Below are 26,522 nucleotides of genomic sequence, written 5' to 3'. Positions count from 1 at the left end.
GCCGCACACTGGTGTCAAGAGACCTTTTATTTAGGGCTCCCACGCTACACAGCTGGTGATGTTTTTTCTTTAAAAATGTATCAACTGCCATTAAAAAAGGTCCGCGGCCTGCATTCCCCCCATGCCCAGCCCCGTGGAGCCTGGCCGGTGCCCAGCCCTTTCCTGGGCTCCCAGCTCCCCCCACCCCCTGCCCGGGGCAGGGTTTACCCCTGTGGAGGGATCAGTGAGTGTGCAACTGCTGCCAGGAGGAAGGGATCCTGAGGGACAGCACTGAGCTACTCCTGAGTCCAGCTTTAAGGCCAAAGCAGCCCGGAGACCTGAACGCACTCAGGAAAGCACAGGTGCCACAAGGGAGCTGCTCCCGCCCAGAGTCTTTTCCATCTCCATTGCTCCTCCTCACAACAAAGCCACAATAAGGCAGCCCAAAACCAATCAAAAGAGACTTTGGAGCCTTGGGATTATTTGTGAGAGAATCTGTACATGTGTAATTTTTTCCTCCATCCTTCCAGTTGCAGGCAGCAACACTGGAAGAACAGAGCTGGCAAATATTTAAGGACACTTGTCACAGAGCACAAGAGCTCTAGATCCCTGTGTGTAAGAAATTAGGCAGGAGACCAGCATGGCTGAGTGGAAACCTGCTGGTCAAACTAAAGGGCAAGAAAGAAACCCACAGGCTGTGGACGCAGGGATGGGTATCCTGGGAAGAGTACAGGAATGCTGCCCAGCTCTGTAGGGATGGGGCCAGGAAGGCCAAGTGCATAGCTGAAGCTGAACCTGGCAAGTGCTGCAAAGAATAAGGGCTTCTATAGGTGTGTCACCCAGAAAAGGAAGGTCAAAGAAAGCATACCCCCCAGTGATGAACATGACTGGTAAACTGGTAAGAACAGACAATGAGAACACTGAGGTACTCAACAACTTTTTTGCCCCAGACTTCACTGACAGCCTCTCTCCCCACAGCTCCCAAGTAGATGAGCTGTAAGGCTGGGACTAGGGGAGCAAAGCCCCTCCCACTGGAAGAGATCAGGTTTGTGACCACCTGAGGAACCTGAACCTGGGTAAGTGATGAACCTGATGAGATGCATCCCTGAGTCATGAAGGAATTCACTGGTGTAGTTGTCAAGGCACTCTATGTATCTTGAAAAGTCACAACAGTCAGGTGAAGGCCCTGGTGACTGAAAAAAGGAAACACTGCACCCATTTCTATAAAAGGTAGAAAGGAGGACCCTGGGAATTAGCAACCTGTCAGCTGCCCCTTGTACCCAGGAGAGGCCATGGAACAGATTCTCCTGGAAGCAATGCTTCCAGGACAGGGAGGTGATTCAAGACAGCCAGCACAGCTTCACCCAGGCCAAGCTCTACCCCACCAACCCAGTGGCCTTTTGTGACAGAGTGACTACATCAGTGGACAAAGGAAGAGTTACAGATGTCATATATATGGATTTCTTTAAGGTCTTTGACATGGTTCCCCGTAGCATCCTTCTCTCTAAACTGAGGAGAGATGGATTTGATGGACTCTTCGGTGGATGAGGAGTTGATTAGATTACAATACATCCAGGGGGTAGTGTTCAACATCTCAGTGTCCAGATGGAGATTAGTGACAACTGGTGTCCCTCAGGGGTCCATCTTATGAATGACGTAGACAGTGGGATCAAGTGCACCCTTAGCAAGTTTGCAGATGACATCAAGCTGAGCAGTGCAGTTGACATGTCCAAGGGACAAGATGCTACCCAGAGGGACCTGGACAAATTTGATATGAGGCCCATGTGAACTCCATGAGGTTCAACAAGGTCAAGAGCAAGGTCCTGCACCTGGGTCAAGTACGCCCCAGTATCAAGTAACCCTGAGTATCAAGGGGGAGGATGAAGGGATTTGGAGCAGCCCTTTGGAGAAGGACTTGAGGATGCTGGTGGATGAAAAGCCAGTTGTGTGCAAAAGCCCACAAAGCAAACTGTATTCTGGGATGCATGGCCCGAGGGTTAAGGGAAGGGGGTTCTCCCCTCTGCTTTGCTGGTGAGACTGCCCTGGAGCACTGCATCCAGCTCTGAAGTCTTCAGCACAGGAAAGACATGGACCTGTTGGAGTGGATCCAGAGGAAGCCATGAAAATGACCAGAAGGACTGCAACAGACTTTTTGGCAGGGTCTGTTGCAATAGGGCAAGGGTGATGGTTTTAAACTAAAAGAGGGTAGATTCAGTCAGATATAAGGAAGAAATTGTTTACAACGAGGGTGGTGAAAAACTGGCACAGGTTGCCCAGAGAAGCTGTGGATGCCCCATTCCTGGGAACATTCAAAGTCAGGCTGGATGAGGCTCTGAGCAACCAGATCTAATAGAAGATATCCCTACTCATTGCAAGGGGGCTGGACCTTCAAAGATCCCTTCCAATCTCCACTGTTCTATGATTCTATAACCCCCCACCACTTTGTGGTGTGTGTATCTGATCCCCGTCAGTTCAACTGCAGTGTCCTGTGTGGGGTTTCACCTGCAGGACAGAGCAGAGCTGGGACCCATTCTCATCACCGACCTGCTCCTGTGCAAAGCTGTGGGAGCTGTGAAAGAGGCCGGAGTCGAGCACTAGGAGCACATCTATGATGGCACAGCCGAGGCAAGCAGCCAGCTCAGAGCTGCTTCACAGGGCATGTGTGAATTTGGGAACTCACGTCATGAGCAGCATGGCCAGGGACAGAGCAGACAGCTTGGAGGGGCTGCCACTGGCATCCCCCAACCAGCCAGAAGTCCTGTAGTTGGTGGTAACAGGGATCTGTTACAACCTTGGGATGCTCCTAGCTCTCACAGCCTCCCCAGCTCCGTACCCAGAACCCCTGGGGGGGGGAACAGTGAGCTCCCTACTTCCAAGCAGCACAACTGTGGCTGGGTTGGACTGTGATTTTGTGTGTGCTGGGAGAGAGGCTCAGGCAGCATCCCATATTCCTCTAAGAAAGCTTTTCCATCATCAGCAGCAAGAGCTCCAGCGTACATCAATATAACCCTTGAAGATTTTGAATAAAAAGCAGCACATAACAGGTTAAAAACCTCAAATCTGCTGGAGGCAGGAAGATCATGAGCTGGCCAGGGAGTGCTGAGCACACATGCTCAGGGAGGGGGGGTTTGCTCCCCCAAACACAGCCCCTCTGGGGGTGATGGCCCAGGAGGAGCTGTGAAGGCAGACACTTTTAACACAAGCAGACTTCAAAACTCAGGCTCTCCCTGCCAGCCTTAGTTCCACAGGCTGCACACAGGCACAGGTCAGCTTAGTACACGTGTCTCTGGTGGGAGAGCTGCTCACCCACCAAGAGTCCAGGGCTGGGAGGAGAGATGGGCCACGCAGACTGCCTGCACACTAGCCTAATGGCAGCCCTTAAAAGCCATATGAAACACCTCTCCCGTGGCATCTGCAGCCCAGGCAGAGGAGCTGTGAGAGCTACTGCATGGAGCAGCCATCGGTGGGCAGGAAGTCATAGAGGTACATGGCCACAGACCTGGACAGGTAGGTCATGGTGCCAAACCTCCCACTTGGTGCACTGTCGTACAGTAGGTTGCAGATGCCTGTTGCAGGATCCCTCTCCAGCATGTGATCGTCAGCACCCAGGGCTTTCTGGATTTCGGACAGGGAAGGAGAAAGGCAGCATTAGGAATAAGGGCAGCAGCCTGGCCAGCTCCCACCCCAAGCACCCTCTGTTACACTCGCAGGGACACATCAATCGTGAGCAGCGGGATGAGAGCACAACCTTTGCTGTGCCCCGTGAACACAAGGGGGACAAGAGGCAGGACTGTCCAGGTGGGTGAACCAGGGTGTGTAGCTGTGGGGAATGCAGCTAGCAGCCCTGGTGGCAGGCCATGGCCTCCGCATGATGTCTAGCCCCTACCTGCTCCTCATAGAAGAGGTCGTTGGCTGTCTGCAAGATCTTTTCCACAGCTATGATGCTGCCAATGGTGTGCACCTCCATGTCTACCAGCATGGTGAGCACTAAGATAGCCTCTACCAGCAGCTGCCTGTACTCTGGCTGCGGCACACGGTTGAGGACCGACTCCACATGCACAGCAAACTTCATTTCCCCTGGGGTCATCTGTAAGGAGGGAGAAAGAAACACACATAGAGCACTACATTGCCAGGACAAGTCCTGAGCTATGCTAGACACAGGCCCAGGGCAACCCAGCACCCAACACCAATCTGCCTGCCCTGTCTCCCATTCACAAAAACCTCCTACCTCGCTGGTTGTTGAAGAGGGGAGAACAAAGCCCTCCACAGAGAGGCCATGGCACTGCAGAAGAAGAAGAGACCATGGTTATGGTCTTCTGGAGAAGCACTGTGCTATGACATGCAGATTCAGCCCAACAACTATTTGAGCACTGGTGTGTGCTGCTCATGTACCCCAGCTCCACCTCTTTTCACAGCATCAGTTGGGCATCAGCCGTTGCCCTCCTGCACAGGGCTCTACTCCCTGGCTTACTATGCTGAGGACAAGCTGTGCCCAAAGCTGCTTCAGCTGTGGCTCCAGCCCTGCCCTTGTCTGGCTAATATATAAAGCACTCGAACAGACCTAGTCCCCACCTCTGCAAGGGTCAGCACAGTATGAGGTAGGTCCTGTGTACCTACAAGGCAACTGCAGCTCTTACCCAGCTTCCTAGGGCCAGCTGTAGGCCTTCTCCATGAAACACATACCTACACAACATTGGACACCAGTCCCAGGTGCCTAAGTCTCCCTGGCAAGGCTGGCGTCAGGGACCAGAGGTTCACATTCATGGAGAGAAGCCAGATTGATGTCCAGCTCACCTTCTGCAGGACCTTCCAGACCTTCTGGTAAAAGCCCACAGGAACACGGTTAAGGGCTCCATCCAGCCGCCGTCGCCGCTGCCACTGGCCCTGCCGGCTGTCCTTACTGGCCTGGTCTCCCAGCACGCTTGAGAAGGAATCCCTGCCCAGCAGCTCTGAGTGCCCAGTGGACTGGACAGACAAAAATGGATCACAGAGACTGCTGCAATATCCCACAGGAATGCAGCCTGTTGCTGCCCAAGAGTTTGTGCTCACCCTGCCTGGTTCCCATGGCAGAGCTTGCCACCCCCTGCCCCCAGCAAAGCCCACCCTGCAGTATCCCCCAAAGCACAGCTCCTTTCTGCAGTCACAAACAAGCGACACCTCAGGTGTGCAGCCAACAAATGAAGGTTACCAGAGAGGACTTGAGGTTGGCATTCCCAGGCTGCAAACTCGGGGGCTGAAGGAGAAAGGGAGAGACAAAAATCAGACTGTGCTGGAGCAGAGCAGCAGCAGCACAGACCAAGCTCAGGTCACAGGAAAGTTATTCCAGAGGCTGTGGTTAGCTGGAGATTGAAAGGCGGTTTTGAGAGGTGAGCTGCATGAAGCCTCACGTTTGCATAAGAGGGAAAGGACTGCACCAGGGCACAGGGGGCTTGTGCTGTCTGGCACACAGAAGCAGGACTGCTAATGCCCTGTTAGCTGCCAGCATGAAAGAATTTGGCCTCAGGCAGACTGGAGAGCCAGCAGGAAGGCCGCTGCCCATGCATGACCCTCCTCATGTCCCCACAGCATGTTAAGCCATGCCAACTCCATCCCAGGGAGCCAGCCTCTATCCCCTGTCCTGAACAGAGCAACCCTGAGCCTGCAGAGAAGGGTAGGCCAACTGATTGCTACAGCAGGTTTCTTTAGGAAAGCTCAGTAACTCATGCATGTTCAGAAGCTGCTCTGGAGTGTGGTGTGAAGAATAAAAGCTGAGACTGCAGTAGAACCAGGGTGGCTTCACCTTACTCTCATTCAGAGACTGTCTACGTTTATCCAGTTGCTGCAAGAGAAGAAGGAAATGAGTTTTCTGCTGCTGAAAGAGGCCCATCAGAACACCAGCCATGCCTGGGACACTGTGTGGTCCTCCCCACCCTGTGCGGTCCTCCCCACCCTGTGCTTCCTCCCCCTGCACTGCCAGAGCAATCCCCCCCCCCCAGTAACAGATTTACCCCAATTCTGCCCACAGGGCAGGACTGGAACCAAAAGTTGTTCCTGGAAGCAGCTGCAAGCTCCCTGAAGCCCAGAAGTGAGCTTCTGCCTGCTCTCCCATCAATTGTGCCTGTCCTGTGGCTGCTCATCAGCCACAAAACCTGGCAGCCTGTGCTACCTTCCCTCACCTGTTTGATCTCACTTTTCAGCCTGACGATGCCAGCACGCTCAGGCTTGGTGGCCCCAACAGCCTCCACTTCACAGATGGAGACAGCAGTGGTGAGTGATGCCTCGACTGATCGCACTGGAGAAGAGAGGTCTAGAGTGGGCTCAGGGCACAGATATCCCTCATGGCTGCTCAGACACTAATACCTCTGCACACCCTCTCCCTCTATCCCAACCAACACACCACAGAACTGTTTTGATTCAGGCCTGATCTGACCAAGTGACAAACCAAGCAAACCCCAGTAGCCAAAGGACTCTGGCTCAGTCCCTAGAAATTGTCTCAGCACAGCTTTCTTCTGGACCACTGCAGTGCAGAAGCAGGTGTGCTGAACACGCAGGAAGACTGAGATCTCCCACAAGCCAGTACAAGTGGAGCTGGCTACGCTCTGCTCCAGGATCCAGTTTTGCCCTCACCGCTTCTTTCCACCCCAAACTCTTTGCCAGATAGGATATGGTAGAGTAGGCTCTTCATGTCCGATGGGCTGAGATTCATCAGGTTCTCAGTGGCTTCTTCAGCTGCAGAGAACAGAGTTGGGATGTTGTACCCTGCTTCACATGCCCTCCTGGGACATTTCTACCCTGCACCCCATTCTGTTAGCAGGGGAAACACTGGTACAGGATCTCATCCTCCAAGGACATACACTAACCCCAGGTGCTGCCTACAACAAGGGCTCTTTTCAATGCCAACCCAATGCACGCCTGAATAGAGACAGCAGTGAAATCAGGAGTGCTGCTCCAGAACAGTCCAAGCTGCAGATGCCGCCACTTTCAGGCAGGGTCTCATCCTGGTGCTGAGCTACCCGTTTTTAACTGCACTTCTCTTTCCTGGCTGGCAGGGTCCCAAGTGTCCTGTTTTAAGAACAGGACCTATACTTTTAATTATCTTCGAGATAGAAGTTAGCCTCGTTAGGGCCTTGCATTGTTCACACCGTTTTAGTGGAAAATTACATGTCTCAACTGCTTTGTCTAGACCCATATTCACTTCTTTCTCAGTTTAATTCTTTTCCTGAATTTTACTGGTTGGGAATACAAATTCATCAACATACATTACACAAGCATTGCAGCACCCACCCCAGCCTGGGTGCCTCCCTGCTGCACGTACCTGAGCAGCGCAGGGAGAGCGCCAGCTCCGTTGCCATCACCTGGATGATGAGCCCGATGCGGATACGGAACATCTCAACAAAGAGCACAGGCTGGGTGCGCATGTACATGGCCAGGTACACCATGATCTCCTGGAGGAGAAGAGGTAGATCATGCCACTGCTGCCTGCCAGGGAAGACACCTAGATGTAGAGTCCCTAAGCACCCTGGCCTCCCACCTGGGTGAGGATGGACACACTGAGGTTCTTCTCACTGGCTTCATCAATGAGACGAACAAGTTCCTCATAGGGGATTGGGCTGGGAAGAAGCAGCAGAGTGAGCCCTGCATCCCTCCTGCTCTGTACAGCCCAGCAAGGACAGAGACAGACTGGGCAAAGCCACCCAGAGCCACTCCTGCCCTCCAAACCAGTGGGCTCTCATTCAGCCTGAGCCCAGCACAGGTGGGGAAGAAAGGGTGCCACACTCACGCAGAGATGGTCTTCTCTCGTGGCTCTGGAGGCAGCCCCACTGTCAAGTGCTTCTGATGAGACAAGAGATCAGTGCAGGCCTGGAGACAAGGATTCACCCCAGATGTCACAGACAGCTCAGGATTTGGGGCCTCAGCACAAGGCAGAGGGAGACAGAACTGATGCAGCTACTGTTCAGGTGCTTGCTTTGCTGCATCCTCTCTGACAGACCTCAGCCCACCAGAGGCTGGCTGCACTGTGGTTACCTCATCCAGAGCTTCCACCTTCTTCTTGAGGATGCCAGAGATGTAGCGGATCAGAGCCCACTGGCGCGTGTCCCCCACCCGCACGTACAGCTCAGTCAGGAGCTCCTTGACGGTGGGGCCAGGCTCGCTGTCAAGCCCCGTGTGCCACTCGGGTCCCCTGCAGTGAAGGAGATGCTGGGTCACAGCCAGCAGGTCAAAGCCCCCAGGCTTTGCAGGCTGGGACACATGACCAGCTGCACCATCTGTCTCTGCTCAGTGAGCCAGCAAGACTTGGAGCTCATCATACTTGAGGATGTGGAGCATGTAGAGGATGTCTGCTTGCTCCTGCAGCGTGGGGCAGAGGCGCAGCTGGTCCACCAGTGCCTTGCAGTCCACATTGCCAGCCTCATCATGGGGCAAGTTCATCTCTGCATAGAGTGCCTGGCTCTGGGGGAAGGGAGACCCACGCTCCTGGTTAGCACCGTGAGCAGCCCCACCAGAAGCCATCTGTTGACAGAACCAAAGCTCTTAACCCATGGATACCGCCCCTCACCAAACACCAAGCCCACGCAGCCCTGCAAGGATCCTCTGACTCCTGCTGAAAGGATGGGACTGCGTGACGAGGCTAGGGGGGACAGGGCTCACCTTGCTATCCATGTCGTGCTGGGGGGGTGAACTCAGCAGCTTGACGGACTGCTGGGATGCCTGGAAGATCTTGCTGGGCACATACATTCCAACATCTAAAAGAAAGCCAGTGTTGGTGGAGACACTTCTCAACCCCAGCCACCACTGCTGTGCCCCAAACCACATAATCTCTGACAATCTGCTCCCCCCTGAGGAAAAGCTGGCTGTGGGAGAAGCAGCCCCTGCCCACAGAGTTAAAAGGAACGCCACAGGGAGCCACCAGCCCTTATCACTCAGCAGTTACTCACTCTGGACGTGAAGGTCCTTGGCCCTGGCTGCTAGAGACATGAGGTCACGGGTGGTGTGGACAGCAGCTCGGAAGCGGTTCAGGCCTCCTTGCTGGGCGGTGGGAGGGAGATTTGTGTGGGGAACCGTGTGCTGCAGCAGGTGGTCCAAGTACTGAGCAATCTCATCGTAAGTGTCTGGGGAGGGGGGCAGAAGGGGAGGGAGGTTCAGCCACTTTGCACCAAGGGCACCTCCAGACCCTGGAAAAGTCCCCAGCTGTGCCTCAGCAGGGCAAAGCTTTGCTGGCTGCATAAAGCGACATGGGGCTAAGCGCTGGTGCCAGATGGACAGACAGACAGACACAGCCAGTTCCCAGGCTCACAGCACTCCTGCTGCCTGCCTGCCAGTCAGGGCCTAACTGGGACTTCCTCTGGGTCCCATGTGGAAAAAGCAAGCAATAGGGCTGCAGCATGTCTGGTGCCTGCCTGCACAAGGACAATGGTGTCTGCTCAAACTCTGCAGTGAAACCCTTTTTCCTGTCCAAGCAGATACCAAGAAGGAGCACCCCAGCAGCATAGCAAGGGCCTCATCCAAGCATGTCTCCAGCAAGGGGGCAAGGCAAGGTGAATTTTGCAACAGTTAGTTTTAATTAGAAATTATGTAATTACTAATATGGAGCTAGAGAAGGAGTTATGGCTCCTGCCTTGCCCTCTGCCCAGCCCCCAGCAGCCCCCATTGCTCCCAACACCACAATGGGGGCAACAGAGCCACCACTCACCAGCTGCAGCATGGAGGAGGGTGCTCAAAGGCCATGTCTCTGCTCAGCTGGGAGACTGAGCTGGGAGATTGGAGACTGCTGAGCCCTGCTCAGCAGCAAGTGGGATGCCCAGGGGGGAGATGCCCTATGTCAGGGCAACGCAATACAACAACACAGAGCTGCTGGGGCACTTCCAGCCAGTGGGCCAGGGTGAAGCCTGGATGCTTTCCAGCTGACAGACAAGCTCTGTGCTGTATCTGCCCCAGGAGCTGAACTGCAGGCTGCATCTGAGGCTGATAGTATGGCATCCCCTGTCCACACCTGGTGAGGATGCCTTGTGTCAGTGCCTGAAGGCTTGGCTGGAAGAGTTCCCCCAACATCAGGCTTGAGAGCATCATCCTGCCTGGCTGCAGCCCCTGACACAGGAAAAATTTGAGTATCTATCTGCTCTAGAGAGGCCAGGCATGCCCCATCTCCCACTGGGGCTGGGAGTAAGCAGACACCTTGGAGAAGCCTGGATACAGCCTCTAAGGACACTGCAGGAAAAGTGAGAGGAGGGCAAGAGAAGTAAGTATTCAGAGTTAGAGCAGTACAGACATGAGCTATGGGAGCAGCAGAGGCAGAGCAGACTGATTGGAAGGCTGGAAAGATGACTAACACCAGGTCAGCCAGGAAGAGGCAGTAACCAAGGCCTGCTTACAAGGGGAGCAAAACTTGCACCCCACCATGGTCTCAGGACAAGGTGGATCCATTATGCTATGGTGGGACAAGGTCATCTCAGGCATCCTATTCCCCAGCAGCAAAGCCTCAATTAGCCACCCATTGGTGCAGTGCCACACAGGGATGGTCAGAGTCTCCAGAAAAACAACATTGACATTGCTTGGGGACGCAGTGGCTCTTCCCCACCACCTCAGGCACTGTACCACCAGTTTCTGCACCGTCACTTGTGCACCAATTGGAGATCCTCAATCAAAGCTCCTGGTTGGAGGCACATTACTGAAACCTTCGTCTCCTCCTCATGCAACGGCTTAGAAAGGTCAGATTCATTCCTCCATGCTCTCAGCCATGTTCACCAGCCTCAGCCCCATCTGGCTGGGAAACAGCTCCACCAAGAGGGCTATAGCTGGCTACAACAGCTGCATCAATTCAACCAGTCCCACCTCACTGGTGTCACTGTAAGCATCACCCAGACAAGGTTAATTTATGGAGGGTCAGATGAGAACAGACAGATGGTGAAAACCCAAGTGTACAATGAACACAGTAGCAGATGCTGGCAGGGAGGTCGGCAGTTATGGGCAGTCACTACAGCAGCAACTGGCCTGTTCCTCCTTACCCTCCTCTGCTATCTGCAAGCCATGCAGCCATTCCTCAGCATCTAGCTCCTCAAAGCTGTCAATGCTGAGCTTGCAACTCTTGACAAAGACCTTACCCTCTGACCCAGGGTCCATAAAGCTGAGGTGCGTTCGGCACGACGTTGTCAGGAACTCCGACAACTTACCCGTCTGGATCCTGGGCAAGAGGAGGGGAGGTCACACAGAGAGGAAGGGGATGGCAATACCCTTGGCTTTGCCTCCTGGATCCAGGGCAGGCCCTTCAGCAGGGACAGGCACACTCGCCCAGGCACAAACACAGGCCCCAGTGCCTGCTTCAGCTGCCAGCAACTCCTCCGGCCACAAGTGGGCATGGGAGGGCTGCCCAAACACTGCTTCCACTAATTTAATGACATGAAGAGGAGACACGTCCTCTCTTGCATCTCCTCTGTTGGCATCATAGCCCCAGGGTGCACTTACTGCCTAGCACACCCCAATGTATCCTCCGCAACTGGTTTCCCAACAGCTGATGCTCAAGCCCAGCAGGTCCCCTCATAACCAGGCTCTTAGAGGCCACCAGCCCTCTCCCCTCCTGCAACCCAGGAAGCTGTACTCACCTTGCACCACCAAAATACCCATCCTGCAGCTTCCGCAGCATTGCCAGCACTGTAGCATGCACACTGCTGCCAGTTTCATCTGTTGGGGGCAGAAACACAGGCAGTCAGGCTCTCCTGCTCAAACAGGCTCCCAGAAGGTAACCCAGAGCCAGATGGGCATTTAAACACACAAAGCACCATGGCATTGAACAAACCCTTGCTTTGGGGTGCACAGCCAGGCTATGGCACCAAAAGCACCACACAAGATGGGAAATTCAGAACTGCCCAGACTGAATACCAGCTAAGCCAGACCAAGAGGCACCCTGGGCTCATGGAATTTCACCTTGGACTTGAAGCCAACAGTAGCAGACAGCAGCAGGCAAACAGCCCGCTGCTCTGTCCCTGGCTTTCACATTGAGGCAGTGGAGGGCACGCTGCTGTCACGGGCAGAAGACACCATAGAAAAGGCCACGCTCAAGACACTAATAAGATTTCAAGTACGCAAGGAGAGCCAAAAAGGCCTGAAAAGCTGCTCCAGAAAAGACTGTTTTGCTCTGTGCCATTGTGCAGCTCTCTGCTCCTTCTGGTTTGCAGGGAAATCCTTGCTTGTCTAGGAAATCCTTTAGCAGAAGGTTAGTGTAAATGAAGAGACAAGATGCAGGAAGAGCCCCAGGAACACTTTTAAAGGGGGATTATTTTCTTGCTCCCACAAAAGACCTCCCAACAAGCCTCACTGCCTGGGGACTGAATGCCTCCATCCCAGCAGACATCCCTCAGGCTGCAGGCACCACTGCCTGGCAGGCAGTCCCGCTGCCAGGGCAGCTGCCAATTCAGAACAGCTTCTTTGTATGGAAAGCTCTTTACTGGTTGCTCCAGCCCTACTGCATCCCCTTAACCAAGACTGTCCCACACCTGACCACACCCTTCCTGCTGCAGGGGCTGCTTCCCAGGGCTGCTCTAACACCTTGTGAGGCTGGAGGATCCATACCAAGCATGGTGTGGGAAATGAGGAAGGTGATGGTCGGCCGCCCCGTCATCCTCCAGCGGCTGCAGAGGTATGAGAGGTCTGTCCTCAGCATCTCCACAATCATCTTGTTGTCAAGAGCCAGATAGAATTGCTGCTGGTCTATGAACTATAAGGACAGCATGAGATGTGAGTGGCCCTTCCCACAGCCACCAGGTTCCTTTGGTGCTACCCACATCTTCCCACAGGTATTCAGCCAGGCCAGCCACATACTGCACCCAGAGGAGAAGCTGCTTTGCACCAACAGCTCATCCCACCTTAGCTGGTATGTGCCAGTACAGCCTAGAAAGGGATCCTTAACCCCCAGGGCAGCTACTGGCCACCAGCAACTACAAGGAGGTAACACTACTGCTCAGCAGCAGCATTACCCAGGATCCACACAGCTGGGCCATGCTATGCCTGTCCCAAGCAAATATGCACTTCCCACAGTGCCAGGCTTGCAACCCTTGTGTTGTCCTCACACCATGCTGGACAGAGGGATGCCTGTCCCGCCATCAGCGTCCTCCTGGTGTCCTTGCCAGGGTAAGCAAAGAGATTTTCACCCAACACTGATCATAAGACTAACACCATCTCCTCCCAGCACACACACAGCCAGGAACACCAACTCTGCTGCTTCACGACACAGACCTGGGGCTGTTCTGCCCTCGCCTGCAGTTCAGAGCATGTTGGGCCACCCACGAGACCAACTCAAGTGCTCAGCCAGGGGAGAAACCTCCTGCCCAGTTCCAGATGGCATGACAGCTGGGAATGAGCCCATGCAATGCCACCTACCTGAGGGGTAAAGGCGAAGATGGTCTTCCTGATTTTGTAGAGCTTGGAGGTGCCAAGGACACCCATGTGCCGGTAGGGCCGTCCTGTCAGGCACATCTGCTTGTTGCGGCCTAGAGGGGCAGGAGGAGGAGGTTTTAGTGCAAGCCCCCTCACAAAGGTGATGCAGCAGCAAACACAAGACATGCCCACGTGCTACTAGCCAACAGCTAAAGGGTGGTTTATGGTTGGAGTACCCCAGGACCGTGAGTCGAGCTGGCACAGCCCTAAGGGACAGTGATGTTCTGCCCCCCCCTTGTCCGCCAGAGGGCTAGAGACACTCAGGCCGTACCCTGGGACTCCTGCTGAAACAATGACAGGCAGCTCGTCCTCACCTCCACAACCTGTCACACCTCTAGGTCTTTGGGAAGGTAAGAAGCTGGGGGAGGGCTAGCCCCTTAAAGCACACAGCTCTATCACCATTCCTAATGCTACTGGATTACTCCCAGAGCCCAGGATGGTGCAGCAGCAGCATCACCCCTTGGCTGTGCCAGCCCTGGCAGCTGCCAGGCTGCCCCTCTGCCCATGACACACTCAGCCTTTTGGTGGCTTAAATTAGCCAGTACACAGCCTACAGTAGATCAGGTTTCTCCTTTGGCCCAGGCTGGGTCTCCAACTTCTGCACAAGCCCCATACCCAAGTGGGTTCCAGCATCAGGGAATGCATGTGCAGCACCCTGGAGCCCACCCTCCAATGACAGCTGAACTATGGGCTGCTTCAGGGACTGCCAGGGGACCCTTCTCTGGGGCCTGGCTTCCCTCCCCCATTGAGATATGGGTACAGGAACAAGAGCTGTCTCCTGCCCACACCATCCTGTATGGATCAGAGCTCCTGCCTGTCCCTACAGTTATTGTGAAACTGCAACGCCAAACTTTTACCCCTTTCAGAATCACCCCGAACAGCACAGCCTACCACCCGAGTTCCCCTTGGGCAGCAGTAGCTCCATCAGGCCCAGGAATAGATGGCAGAGCCCTCATCAGCCAGGCAGAGAGCAGCAGGGAAGGACATCAGCATCTATGAGCAATAGGGCCAGGGGAGAGGACAGACCCTTCTGCAACCCCTTTGCTGCAGGAGCAGGGAGCCCAGCTCACCCAGCCGGGCGTAGATGTGGCTGAGGATGCGAGCAGGCTGCACTCTGATGGGGTAGACATCTTCCACAGTCTCCACATCGATGTCCTCCTTCCTCAGGACAGCCTTGATCCCCTCTGTCTCTGCCAGGATGCAAACTGCAGAGGGAGGAGGACAGGCTCAGTATGGCAGGGCCCAAAGGTGAGACAGCACTGCCCCTGGCCTTTGGGGACACATACAAGGTGACATATTATGTAGAGGCTGCTATCTGGGGTCACTGTGGGAATCGGTTGCCGCTGCAGAGGTCTACCTTGCTCCCCCTGACCCTCTCTATACCCAAGCCTTCTCTACTGAGCAGCAAGAAGGCAAGAATTTTCAGCCTCTCTGCAGAGGAGGCTGCAGCAGGTGATATCTCAGTGGAGCAACACAGAGTAGAGTGGAAAGACTTGCACCCCACCTTAACATCCACCTTGTCAGGACTGAAAAATGGCTCTACCAGCAGCTACCCAGCAAGCAGAGCCACCCCAGACCCACCCCTGTGAATTCTGCAGGGGGCAGAGTCCCCATGCCTGCCAGGTACAGGACTTTGGGGCTTATCCCTTTCCCTCACCTTGGACCACCACATCAGGCTTGGGGACCGTTGCAAACCGGCGGTTCAGGGGATCTATTTCACCAGGAGCTAGAAAACCCTAAGGAAAAAGCAGTATGAGGAGATGAACATGGGCAGGGTAGAACAGGTGATGCCTATGGACAACCCACCTTTAAGAGGTCCTGGGGGATGGAGGTGACAACTTCCCCATGGTATGTGGCTCAGGGTGGCAGTATTTGCCCTTTCAGAGCTCAGAGCCTGGTCCCACTGCCCTTCCCACCACCAGGAGTGACCGTACCTCAGCCAACAGGCAGCCCAAGATGTAGAGGGACTGGCCCCACATAAGAGGCAGCTTTCCCATGGGTATCCTGTCCACAGTGTGGGGGTTCCTGTACTCATCCTCCACCTGGAAGACAAGCCAGGAGGTCAGGGAGAGATCCACAGACACAAGTTACTGAAAGAAGCATCATCATTTGCCGCAGAGGGTCCATAACGTCCTAGCTACATTCTCCTCCTCTTCTCCTGGTTGCCTCACGAACCCATGTCAGACAACAGATCAGCTGCTCAGACATCTTCATCACTGAACAGAAGATCAGCACAGTCTCCTAAGCCCAGATCCCCATATCCTGAGCACTCAGGAGCTTCTGACTCCAGCAGACTGTAGCCCAGGACTACTCACCTTATCTGGTGGCACGCTGTACAGCTCTGGCATCAGACGCAAACCATTCTCCCCCTTGATGAGAACTCCCTCAAGGGCTTCCCGGTACTCCTGCACCTGAGAAGAGAGGAGAGGAGAGTCCCTGGTCATGACTCCCTGCATCGTTCCCCACGTGCCTCCCTTGCCAAGGACTTCCTTCCTCCATTACCTGCTCCATGTTTCCACTGAAAATCCCATCAATGATCAAGTATGCCCAGAAGAGAGGCCACTCACACTCGATGTTCTCAAACAGCTTCAGCTCTGCAGGTTCATAGTAGAGGCGGTTGGGGTCCTGCAGTGAGGGGTGATAGCAAGGCAGGAGGTGGGTGGCAGGATCTCCTCAAACTGACAGGGCTCCTACTCCCCCCCATAACCCCAGCCTAAAATGCCCTCCCAGTCTTCCTCTGCAGATGATGGTTGAGACTGAGGCAACAAGTATTTTCACCTCCAGGCTGTGTCTTTTCCATCAGACATTCCCTTCCAAGCCCCCTGCCAAAGGGATTTGCCCTTCGTGGGCAAAGGGAGCCTACCCAGTCACCAGGAGAGCACCCCAGAGCCTCACTGATCCTCAGAAATAATCCACGGCTTTGCTCAGGGCTCATGCAGCCCCAGGAGAGCCAGGGAAAGGGCCCACTTCAGCAGTGCAACCCTTCTTCCCCAGACTAAGAGGTACACAACACCACCAGGTCCCAAGATGCAGGCAGAGCCAGCGTCTTTCCATCTGCTATGGGCAAGGGTGGGATTTACCACCTCTGATTGGCTCTAGCACTTTGGGAAGCCTTGCCCAGACCCATGACACTGCCTGGGGTGACTCAGAGCCCTCATCTTTCCAGTGCTACCCACCACAACCTTTGTGCTGCACCCAAGGAAGCTGCAAACACAACTCAGAGCAGCTGCTGATTGGCACTCAAGTTCTGGCAGGGCTGGGGACATTTACCTCTTTGGGTGTCCTGTATCCATCCCGCAGGAAGCGGCAGCAACCATAGCGACCCTGAAAGGGAGGGAAAGAGGTACTGAGCAGGAGGAACAGTGCAAGATACCTTCTACCTTCAGTGCAGAAGCATAGGGGGCCACGTCCAGCTAAACACCCCCCTCACTGATACACCCAGTGGTCAGGCACCAGGACCAGAGCCCAGAGCCACAGCACACAGGACTGCTTCTCTGCACATTCCTGCCACAGGTCACAGAGGCCGGGAGACAACATGCTCCGCAACCCCCTTCCTCAGCATTTTTGGGAAGAAAAGGGCTACAGTAGTTTGAACTGCAGCTATCTCCTGGCAAGGGCAGATCTACTCACCTGCAGCTTTGTGATGACCTCTTGCTTGGTGATTTCCACGAGCTCACTGTCCTCCACAGCAAACGCTGGGTAAGAGATGACAGAAAGCACACTGGCATCCACCTCCTTGGATGTGGAGGCCCTGGGCAGCATCGAGTGGAGGATGGACTGGGAAAAGGGGAGGGAGGGGTGATTAGGTTGCCAGACTGGGTATTGTTCACACCACAACCCAGCAGATGGCAGTTCATCCCGCAACAGTGTGAAGTCCAGGCAGGTCTCACCTGGCAGTGCTGCACCTCATCCGACAGCACCCGTATCACTGACTGTGGGCCTCCCTTTGCTCCAAACAGATCCAGCTCATCCAGCGCTTCCAGGGCAGCCTGGAAGTAGGGTGAAACTCAAAGATGCAAGTTTTGCACTACACTGCTCAACAGCAAGAGCCCTCACCCGCTGCCAGCCCCACTGCGTAACCAACCTATTGCATGAATTTAAACCCTGCTGTGGCTGCAGAGCAACCCTGGTCCGAATGTGACCACATCTCCAAAGCCACAGGTAATCAGACTGGTAACTGGTAACCACACCCTGGACATTTCTGCCACACATCCCAACTTATTTCTCATTCCCTGTTCAGGCAAAAATCAGGCAAGAGCAGGACAGTTTTATCCTAGCACACGAAGAAAAAGGTCTTCCTCCCCAGGAACCCACCACTGCAGAGGGTATTGAAACTCAATAGTACACGCTCAGCTGTCCCCATAGAAAAGCAGCACAGGGGCCTATCCTCCCCAGCAGGTGCCCACCACCTCTCCCCAGCTCACCTTGGCCATGCCAATGGAGCTAGCATTCAGTTCTGTGATCCCCTGGTTCGTCTTGTCCCCACGCTCCCATATCCCGAAGTCCTGTGCAGAGGCATGTTGGAGCAGGCAGCAGGTTCACAGTACAGGCAGAAAGCCTTCAAATCCCAACCATCAGCGGTGGTCCCAGCAGGCACCAGTGACACCCTGTCCGCTGGGACAGGGGGGGACCCACGATAGCTCCCAGACACCAGCCCACCCCCAAGGCACACTCCCTTTCCCCAGCACAGGCTACCCACTGCAGTTTTGTAGGCAGCTTCTATGTAGAACACAAGGTTCTGGATAAAGTTGACTTCATCCAAGTTGTGAATTATGTGGAGACCTAAAGCAAGGGGAAGAATTCACATTAGTTGTCCAAGCCCACAGGCATCCCCCTAGGAGGGGGCTGCAGTAACCAAGGCCAGACCCCTCCTCCTCACTGCACTCCCACCCCACAGGAGCCACATCCTGTCTGGTTCCTGTCCCCACCCCCACTCCTCTGCTGCTCTGGGGCTCAGGCAAATGAGGGCTCTTAGAGAGACAGACACAGAGGGGTCCAAATGCTCCCTGAGTGCTGTGATCAGAAGAAAACAGTGAGGTTGGGGAGGCCATTGCAGAAGCTTGGCACCCAAGAAGCTGCACGCATACTGAAAACGTGGAGAGCCCTGGAGTTCAGCATGCTCAAAGCTGAAACGGCATCCCCCAATAAAATCACCTGAGGCCGTCATCTGGGCCAGCATGAGCAGGTAGAGGGAGGTGGCATCCATCTGCAGGTGACCCCACTCATTGTCCCCAACCACGGTGGCACAGGTGTGGGTGTTGTACTTGGCATGTAGGCAGTCCTTGGTGCTCTGGCTGTACTTGAATGCCTCCACCTTGTCCACCTTGAAAAGAAAAAGAAGATGCAGGAGTTCATCAAACCCTGCCTCCAGAGAAGCCTGGCAGCCCCAGAGCCAAGGGCTGCCTGCCTGTGCCATCAACCCAGCACATGGAGCCACACCTAGAAGGGCAGAAATCCTGTATCTCCCAGGCTGAGCCCCTCCACACACCATCAGTGAGTGCAGGCTCACATGCCACCCTAGCACAGGGTCTCCACAGCATCTGGAGAGGAAAGGGGGACTCCAAATGCCCTCAGGGAGAAGAGCTGTGGAGTCCCAGCACCAGCCAGGACACGAGTCAGGGAGCAGCTGGCAAGGGCTCCACTGGCCACCAGCCCACAGCACTGGGACTTCCATCCCCCCAGGGACAGATGCCAAGTCAGAGCTTATTTCAAGACTTGTGGGAAAGGGGCCTGCTCTCTGCTTGCCAGGGAAGGCTGTGGGGAGCTGGCACAGCTGGGACCACAGTCCTTGTGGCAGAACTGGGCTGTAAGGAGACCACTCAACTGTCAGAGGTGCTCCCCAGTCCTCACCTGTCTCATCATACACTGGAGCAGCCCCCGCATCAGCTTCACGACACTCTGCAGGAACGAGGAGAGCAGCCTTATTAATCCCCGCGCAGCCGGAGGAGCCCTGACTCAGCATCAGCTGGTCGCTGACCTTTGCAGGGAGCCGGCATCTGTAACCGGAGCCCTCGCTCACATTTCCATGGCCCGGTTCTCCAGGCGGGAACAGAGGGAAGGCAACATTTCTTGCCCTGACTGCAAGGCCGGGCTGCTGTGCCGTGCAGGAGGCAGGGGGGTCACGGCTGCAGGGACCCCTGGCAGAGGAGTTGTGTCCCCAGATACCCCTGAGACAGAGGGCAGGGCTCTCCGGCTGGGCTGCCACATGCCCCCTACCGCCCCCTGCGCCTGGGGCAATGCTGTCCCCGTCCCTGTCCCCCCTGCACGGCTTCCCGCGGCTCTTCGGCCCCGAAGCCGCTCCCCGGCGCCGCGGGTCAGGCAGGGACAGCCAGCACGGGCCCTCCCTCCCGCCGGCCCCCTCCTACCTGCTCCAGCTCGTAGGCCTTGGCCTTGTCCTCGTCGCGGTCGGCGTTCTTGCGGTAGGCCAGGCCCAGCCCCCAGACGGCCAAGATGCTGTACACGTTGTCCCGGACCCAAGCATCCCGGTGCTCGGTGCCGGCGGGGAGCAGGCCGGTCACCGCGTCCTGCGGAGAAGGGACACAGCGAGGGCCCGCGGCCCCCTTGCCCGGTCAACCCTGCCTGACCCGGCCTGGGGGGCCAGGCGGCGGCCCTCGGGCCCGGCGGATTCCGCACTCCCCCTCCCCCCGCCGCCCCGGGCAGGCCCCGCACCTGGTGCCGGAGGATGGTCTGCTGCACTAGGCGCCCGTAGCCGTCCAGCCGCACACCCGAGTTGCTCCGGCTACGCATGGCGGCAGCGAGGTGACCTGCCGCCACTAGACCCTTCGCGGACTCCGCTCCACCTCGTCTCGTCCCGCCCCGTCCCAGCGCCCTGCCCACTCGCTGCCCCGCGACCCGACCCGACCCGCCCCGCAGCACTACCCGCTCGCTGCCCCGCCCTGCCAAGCCCCGGCAGCGGCCTCCCCGCCCACACTGGCCCGGGACTCGCAGCCGCCCCGCCCCGGCACGGCCCTGGGGCGCTCGGTACCGAGCGAGCAGGACCCGCAGCCGTGGGGCGGAGCGGTGCTCCCTGGCGGCCGGAGGCTGCGCAGCACTGCCCGCGGACACGGGCAGACACGGGGGACACAGAGCAGGGAGCGCCTGCGGACCGACACGCGGACGCGCGGACACGCGGACACACGGGCCGGTGTGGGATTGTACAGACAGATGCATAAATGCGTATGGCAGTGCGTGCACACAGATGGACAAATGGACGCACGTGCTGGGGTGGGTGCAGAGACAGACACACAGACATAGACGTTCATAGCTGTGGATACACAGATGGAGGCAAGGACACGCACACACCTACCTCCACCAGCACGTGTGCACAGGCAGAGCCACGAGTGCGCACACGCGTCCGTACACACACGTGTGAACACGCCTGTGCACACATCCACGCTCCTGCACTTCCATGTGCATGCAGCACACAGACACGTGGTGCATGCTCGCATGTACCTATGAACATACAGAGACAAGAGCAGATGTACACATGTACATCTGCATATGTACACACACATGCATACTTATGCCTATACATGCACAGACATACATACACACATGTAAGTCCCACTGACCCCAGCATCCCTCTCCCTAAGGATTCACTTGGGGAAAGGAGGAGAGGTGGGTGATGTGATGGACTCAGCACCCATCAGGTGAAGGCCAGAGCTTACAGGGGCCATGTGCCACCACAGGCACATGCAGGTCTGCCATCCCCTTTCACCCTTGTCACCTCCCTTCGGTTGCTGGTGGCTGTCAGCACTCATACTGTGGTGGGGCACAGCAGACTGGAGCGCTGTGCCAGGGACTCACAGCGGGCAGCATCCCCTTCCTGGGAGCATCCAGGGTGGGGACAAAACTGGGTTCTGCTAGGGCTCAGCCACAGGGGTGCCATGGCTGGGAGCACTGGAACTGGGAGCATCAGGACTGGGAGACACTGGGACTGCACAAAACTGGGTACTGGGGTCCACAGAAAGTCCTTGCGCTGAGGGTGGAGAGTAACATAGGAATGGGGGTATCCCAGGGAAGAGAACCAAAGATGAGGAGGCAGAGGGTGTTGGAGTACTTGTGAGGCCCCGGAGCTGAAGTTGTTGAGGTACATGCAGGGGTGTCCCAGGCCAGGAGACACTATGGGGATGGAGACATGTGAGGGGTCCCAGAGAGACAGACTGGTATGAGTGGGGGAGGATGGGGGGGAGAGGTAGGGGTGCCCACTCACCCACAGACCCTGGTGACACACTTGAGGCTGTGCCGGCAGTGGACACCCAGGGGTCTGCTGCCAACCATTGTCCAGAAAGGTGTCATGCAGGGGAGCTGGGGGGCTGCCTGTGCCCCTGACCCTCGGGGCTGCTGCAGTACCCAGAGCAGTGGATGGGGCAGGAATAGGGGTGCCAAGCCTCCTGGTCCCCTATGCCTGCCCCCCATGCCCAAACCCACCTGGAGGGAGCTGGGGAGAAGCAGGAGGGCAGAGAGGAGCAGCACCAGGATGGTGGCAGTACCCTGGGGAGCAGGGGGGACCCCACTGTCCCTGTCACCCTGGCTGATGCCTGGTGTGATGGGGGATGAGGCTGCCATGGTGTTGATGACCTGGCTGTCTGATGTCTATGTTGGGTACTGCTCCTCCCAGGCCATAGCCCTGCACATATCTTTGAGGGGCAGGACAGCCCCTTGTCACCCACCTTCCACCCTGGATAGGGGTTGCTAGAACCTCTGCCTGGACATCACTGTCTGCCTCCAGCTACAGCCTCAGCAGCGTGCCTGAGGGGCAGCTGCACCCCACAGCCGGGTGAGCTCCACAGCCAGTGCCTCTGTGCTATGCCCGGTGTCACCTCAGAGGTCAGAACACCTGCCAGAGTGCTGAGTGGGGACACGTCCCCAGATCTGGGGCTCCTGATGCTGACCTCAGGGCTGGTGCCGGTGGGGTGCCAGATTGTGCCTGAGGGGCTTGCAGGGCTGTGGGACCCGTGGGAAGAGCCCCCCCGATGTGCACCAGGCCCCCACACCCCCCCCATGCTGTGCCCTAGCAGCCTCGGTGCTTACCAGGCACAGTGCCAGGGTCAGCCAGGGACAGCAGCTCTTCCTCTGAACTGCAGCTCCTCTGGCCCCCTGGAAGCGCCTGGGACTGGGACAGACAGGACTGGGACAGCAAACCCCAGTCCCCTCCATCTCCAGGAGCCCAGCAGGCCACAGAGGGCTGAGGTGGGAATGCTGCCCCTGGCATCCAGAGGTGTCCAGGGACAGAAGCGCGTCCAGCTCCCATCCCTTTCGTCATCACTTGGCTGGATGAGTCAACACCACACACTTAATGATTGACAAGGGAAAAATCTTTCCCTCGGGGAAGGTCTGCCAGGTTCTAAAATAGCAGCTGCTTCCCTATGGCACAGCCTCCTGGCTGGAAGTGGCCAGGATGCAGCCAACTCAGGACAAGGGGTGGGAGCGGAGCCTAGGACTCTGAAGATTCTAGGTCTGACAGGATGGGAGGGAAACTTTGGGGCTGGTAGGTTAGGGAGAGATGGGGGCTGGCAGCACCCTGCCCCATGGCAAGCACCCACAGGAAGGGCTGGAACGTCCGCACAGAGCCTGGACCAGCAATAACAGATGGGGTAAGTGGGGTGAGGCAAAAATACAAGAAGTGGAAGCAGTTTCCAGGTGTAAGGTGGCAGTGTCACCAAGCAGCAGGGACAAGTATTACAGCTGACTACCATGCCTTGCTGCTCAAAGTGGAACTTTGCCCCAGCTTTGCAAACACAGAGCATCTTGCCCAGGAACAGGCAAGTTCATCTGCAGACATCTTCCCAAAATAACCCTGTCTGCCAAATGCCAGGACAGACAAAGACAGAGAGATCTCATGGTACCCCAGCAGCTGCCCCTAATAGAAGCATGTGGGGGCACCTCTTGTCCCCAGTCCCACTGAGGTAGTTGCCTACAACCACACCTGGTCCCCTCTGCCCCAGGGGAGGTCTGTGCTCCAGAGGTCCCTCTTCTCCCAGCTCCTGTTGGAATTTACCCCTTACACACAGAAGTGAACAGCACCCATCCCCTCCAGAATAAGAACAATTGGGGCTGCACGGTGTTGCAGTCTATGTCAGCTGTCCCAGGAGATGCTCACTGCATCTCAGGGAAAGAGCAAGAACAGCCAAAATGGTCTTTAGCAAAATCCATCAATTTATTTATTTACACCATCATCAATAAATAGAGGAAAGCCAATGGCAGGGATGCTGGGAGGGGGGCCAACCCCTCCAGGAGCAGGGACAGGCCAGGAGCTCTGCAGAGCCCAAGCCCCATGGGACAGCAAGTGTTCAAGAAAGAAAGAGGATATTCATACGGGGTCTGACCCCTGGGATAGGGCGAGACCCCTGCCCTGCTATAGGGCAAGACACAGAGGTGAAGGACAGGGGTGTCAGAGGAAGCAGCAGGAAGGCAGAGCCCAGTGCAGGCAGTACCGGCCACTGCACGGGGTACTGGGAGCAGAGCTGGCAGCTCAGGTCCCTCCTGTTTTCACACCCCGCCATAGCAGAAGTGCAGGAGAGGAGAGGAGAGGAGAGAAGAGCGGCTTTTCCCACCTCCCTCAGCACAGTTTTCAGCCCCATGAAATGCCAGTGCAGCTGGGACTAGACAGGATGGGGTGCATGTGAGCAGGGAAGGAGCCCCATGGACAGGGTTGCCACTGATACTGACAGCTTGGTGCCAAGTACAAAGACACCTGGACTGCTTGTCCTCCCTGCTCTGGCTCGACCAGGAGACTCCCAGACACCTCCTAAGAGCTTAGTGTTCCAGTGCATGAATGCAGCTCTTCTCTAGAAGCATTGGGCCAAACCCTCCCTGCCCCCCAAAGATCAGGCAGCAGCTGTGGGGCTGCAGGAAGGACAGATGCCATGGGACAACTGTCCCAGCACAGGCTCCTGCCTTTAAAAACCTACAATTTACATAAAAGTGCCATTGTAAAACCTTCCCGTAGAGCAGTGCTGTGCAGGGAGGGGCAACAAAATCACCAAGCCCAGGCAAGACAAGTCCAGACCCAGCAGGGACAGGCAGAGCCAGGGCAGTGGGCATTACCGGCAGGTGCAGGACTCTGCGATCATGTTCTCATACTCCTTGTAGAGGATGCCACCATCACGCTCAATCATGAGGACGCTGATGGGGCTGTAGCGGTAGGGGACACAGGAGGGCCGGGGCACGTTGGCATCCACCAGCTGATGGACAAAGCTCTGCACCACGGCATGGTTGGGCGCGTGGTAGTCATAGCGGAGCAGGCGGGGACAGGCCCCCTTGCAGTAGCGTGGGTTGTAGCGGTGGGGAGCGATGATCCAGTGGTCCCAGCCCAGCTGGGCGAAGCTGACTGGGAAGGGCCGCAGAGAGCAGTCACTCTTCTCCCTTCCCTGCTCCTGCAGGTAGCCACGCAGGTCATGGGCCAGAGTCCCCGTGTCACGCCGATGACGGTAGGACTCTGCTGCTGGAGGTGCCAGTCCAGCTCGGGTGTCATTGAGGTAGAGGAGGAGGAAGGGCTGGCTGGGTGCCAACGGGGCATCGCGGTCCCCCGCCCGGCTGGCGTGCACACAGATATGCCGCAGCGCCAGGCTGCCTACGCTGCCATTCCCCAGCACCACATACGGGGTGACATCTGCTTCGGCCCAGCCAAGGCGGGGGCGGGAGGTAGGGCTGAGCAGTGCCCCACGTGCCTCACTGGTGGCTACCAGCTCCAGGGCACAGAGGAGGTGACCGTGGGCCAGCGGCAGGCTGGGCAGGTAGACCACAGTGGCTCGGAGGAGGTGCTCGGCCTCTGGCTGGCCCTCCAGGTGGTAGGTGAGTGGCTGCAAGTACCAGCGACCTGTGGGGAAGCAGTAGTCAGTGCCCCCCTGTAGGCATAGCAGGCACTGCACCAGCACAGCCCTCTCCCCAGGTGCTGCTGTAGCCCTCAAGGCACAGCATCACTACACTTGAAGCCCAGAACTGCCACATGCACTAGCATGAGGTGGGAGCTTTGGCAAGAAGCAGCCATGTACCATGGCTCAACAGCAGGGGGAAAGGCAAAGAGCAAATGGAACACCCAGCCCAACACCCCTGGCCTGGCACAGCATCAGCCAAAATGGGAAGTGAAGCGTGAATGTGGAGCCAGTGATGCCCTTGACCATATCACCCCTGAGGCAGGGAGAGACTGGGACCCCTGCCCAGGGGGACTCCATGGCCAAGGGCAGCCTGGCAGGATGTCAGCCCTAGCTGGGCTATTGCAAGGAGGGGGAATAAGGTACACAGAGACAGACACACACACACGCAGAGACACCCACACCCTAGCCCCCCTCCAAGGCTCAAGCTCACCCCACCAACTCAACTTAGGCCCTGTACTCCCTCGGTACCTGCCTGCTCCTTACCTGCCCAGGGATGACCCCCGTGGGAGGTGGCCCGGACCAGGCGGACAGTATTGGTGCCCAGGCTGCGGCCGTGGCGGGGCCGCCCCTCCCGGTCGGCCACTCGCCGGTACAGGTTCAGCATGTAGTGCAGGGGCTGTCCGCCCACTGGCCCCGCTCGCCAACCCCGGCTGCCCGGTGCCCGCACTTGCAGGACCTGCAGGAGGGGAAGCGGGGGGGCGGCGGCAGGCAGGGAGCTGGGGGGCAGCGGGGACTGGGTTGCAGCCCACAAAAGGGGCACAGCGAGGAGGAGGAGGAGGCTGGTGAAGGGATGGAGCAAAGCCATGATAGATGCAAGGGGGACGGACGGACGGACGGGTGAGGAGGGCAAGGTGGGGCTGGCCGGCAGAAGGATTAAGAGGAGCCTGCAGCCATACTTCTCCCTAGACAGGCAGAGCTGGTCGAAGGCACCAACAAAAGGAGACCCCAGGGTGCTGCTAGCTGCTATCAAGCCAGGACAACCATGCCAGCTGCTTCAGTTTTGCACAGGAACAGAAAGATGAGGGGCTCCGTACACAGAAAAGGGTGAAAATTCCAGATTAAAACCCAGACCGAGACAAAGCCAGCCAGCCAGAAGCCTGGCTACAGGGACTGTAAAGATGCCGGGGTAGGGGTGAAGTAGTGGAAGGAACCAGCTCGCTCAGCCCACCTGCTCCTGGCCAGCCTCCTCCTGCAGGGTTAGGGGGCCCGCCCCCAGAGCCTATTTTAAAGGCACGGCCTCAATCACGGTTTAAAGGG

At 56.7% G+C, this 26,522-nt stretch overlaps 2 protein-coding genes across 3 annotated transcripts; both read right to left on the bottom strand.

Annotated features, from left to right (window-relative positions):
* Positions 1-9: 9 nt before the first annotated feature.
* On the bottom strand, positions 10-20,214 carry PHKA1 (phosphorylase kinase regulatory subunit alpha 1). Of its 2 annotated transcripts, none has more exons than XM_071757886.1 (33): positions 20,056-20,214; positions 19,752-19,910; positions 19,237-19,284; positions 18,541-18,709; positions 18,086-18,168; positions 17,811-17,891; positions 17,277-17,375; positions 17,017-17,163; positions 16,657-16,710; positions 15,889-16,011; positions 15,702-15,797; positions 15,321-15,428; positions 15,044-15,122; positions 14,457-14,591; positions 13,330-13,439; positions 12,523-12,667; positions 11,556-11,634; positions 11,051-11,137; positions 8,895-9,064; positions 8,608-8,702; positions 8,270-8,409; positions 7,984-8,140; positions 7,739-7,818; positions 7,490-7,568; positions 7,274-7,403; positions 6,586-6,687; positions 6,135-6,250; positions 5,759-5,797; positions 5,168-5,212; positions 4,774-4,944; positions 4,208-4,261; positions 3,866-4,066; positions 10-3,594 (listed from the first exon to the last, which is right to left on the bottom strand). In XM_071757886.1, exons 1-33 carry the CDS (start codon positions 20,131-20,133, stop codon positions 3,421-3,423), a joined length of 3,633 nt encoding a protein of 1,210 aa, XP_071613987.1. In that variant the 5' UTR covers positions 20,134-20,214; the 3' UTR covers positions 10-3,420. The 2 variants fall into 2 exon arrangements, with proteins under 2 accessions (XP_071613987.1, XP_071613988.1); XM_071757887.1 differs by having other exon boundaries at positions 8,895-9,068; positions 11,058-11,137.
* Positions 20,215-23,945: 3,731 nt separating this feature from the next.
* BMP15 (bone morphogenetic protein 15) lies at positions 23,946-26,311 on the bottom strand. The gene is made up of 2 exons (XM_071757920.1): positions 25,749-26,311; positions 23,946-25,207 (listed from the first exon to the last, which is right to left on the bottom strand). The coding sequence occupies exons 1-2, from the start codon at positions 26,068-26,070 to the stop codon at positions 24,432-24,434; spliced, it is 1,098 nt and encodes a 365-aa protein (XP_071614021.1). The 5' UTR covers positions 26,071-26,311; the 3' UTR covers positions 23,946-24,431.
* Positions 26,312-26,522: the final 211 nt, after the last annotated feature.

The sequence above is a fragment of the Heliangelus exortis genome, chromosome 14 (genome assembly GCF_036169615.1).
Source record: "Heliangelus exortis chromosome 14, bHelExo1.hap1, whole genome shotgun sequence".
Classification (NCBI taxonomy): domain Eukaryota; kingdom Metazoa; phylum Chordata; class Aves; order Apodiformes; family Trochilidae; genus Heliangelus; species Heliangelus exortis.
This window is presented reverse-complemented; position numbering and strand designations above follow the sequence as displayed.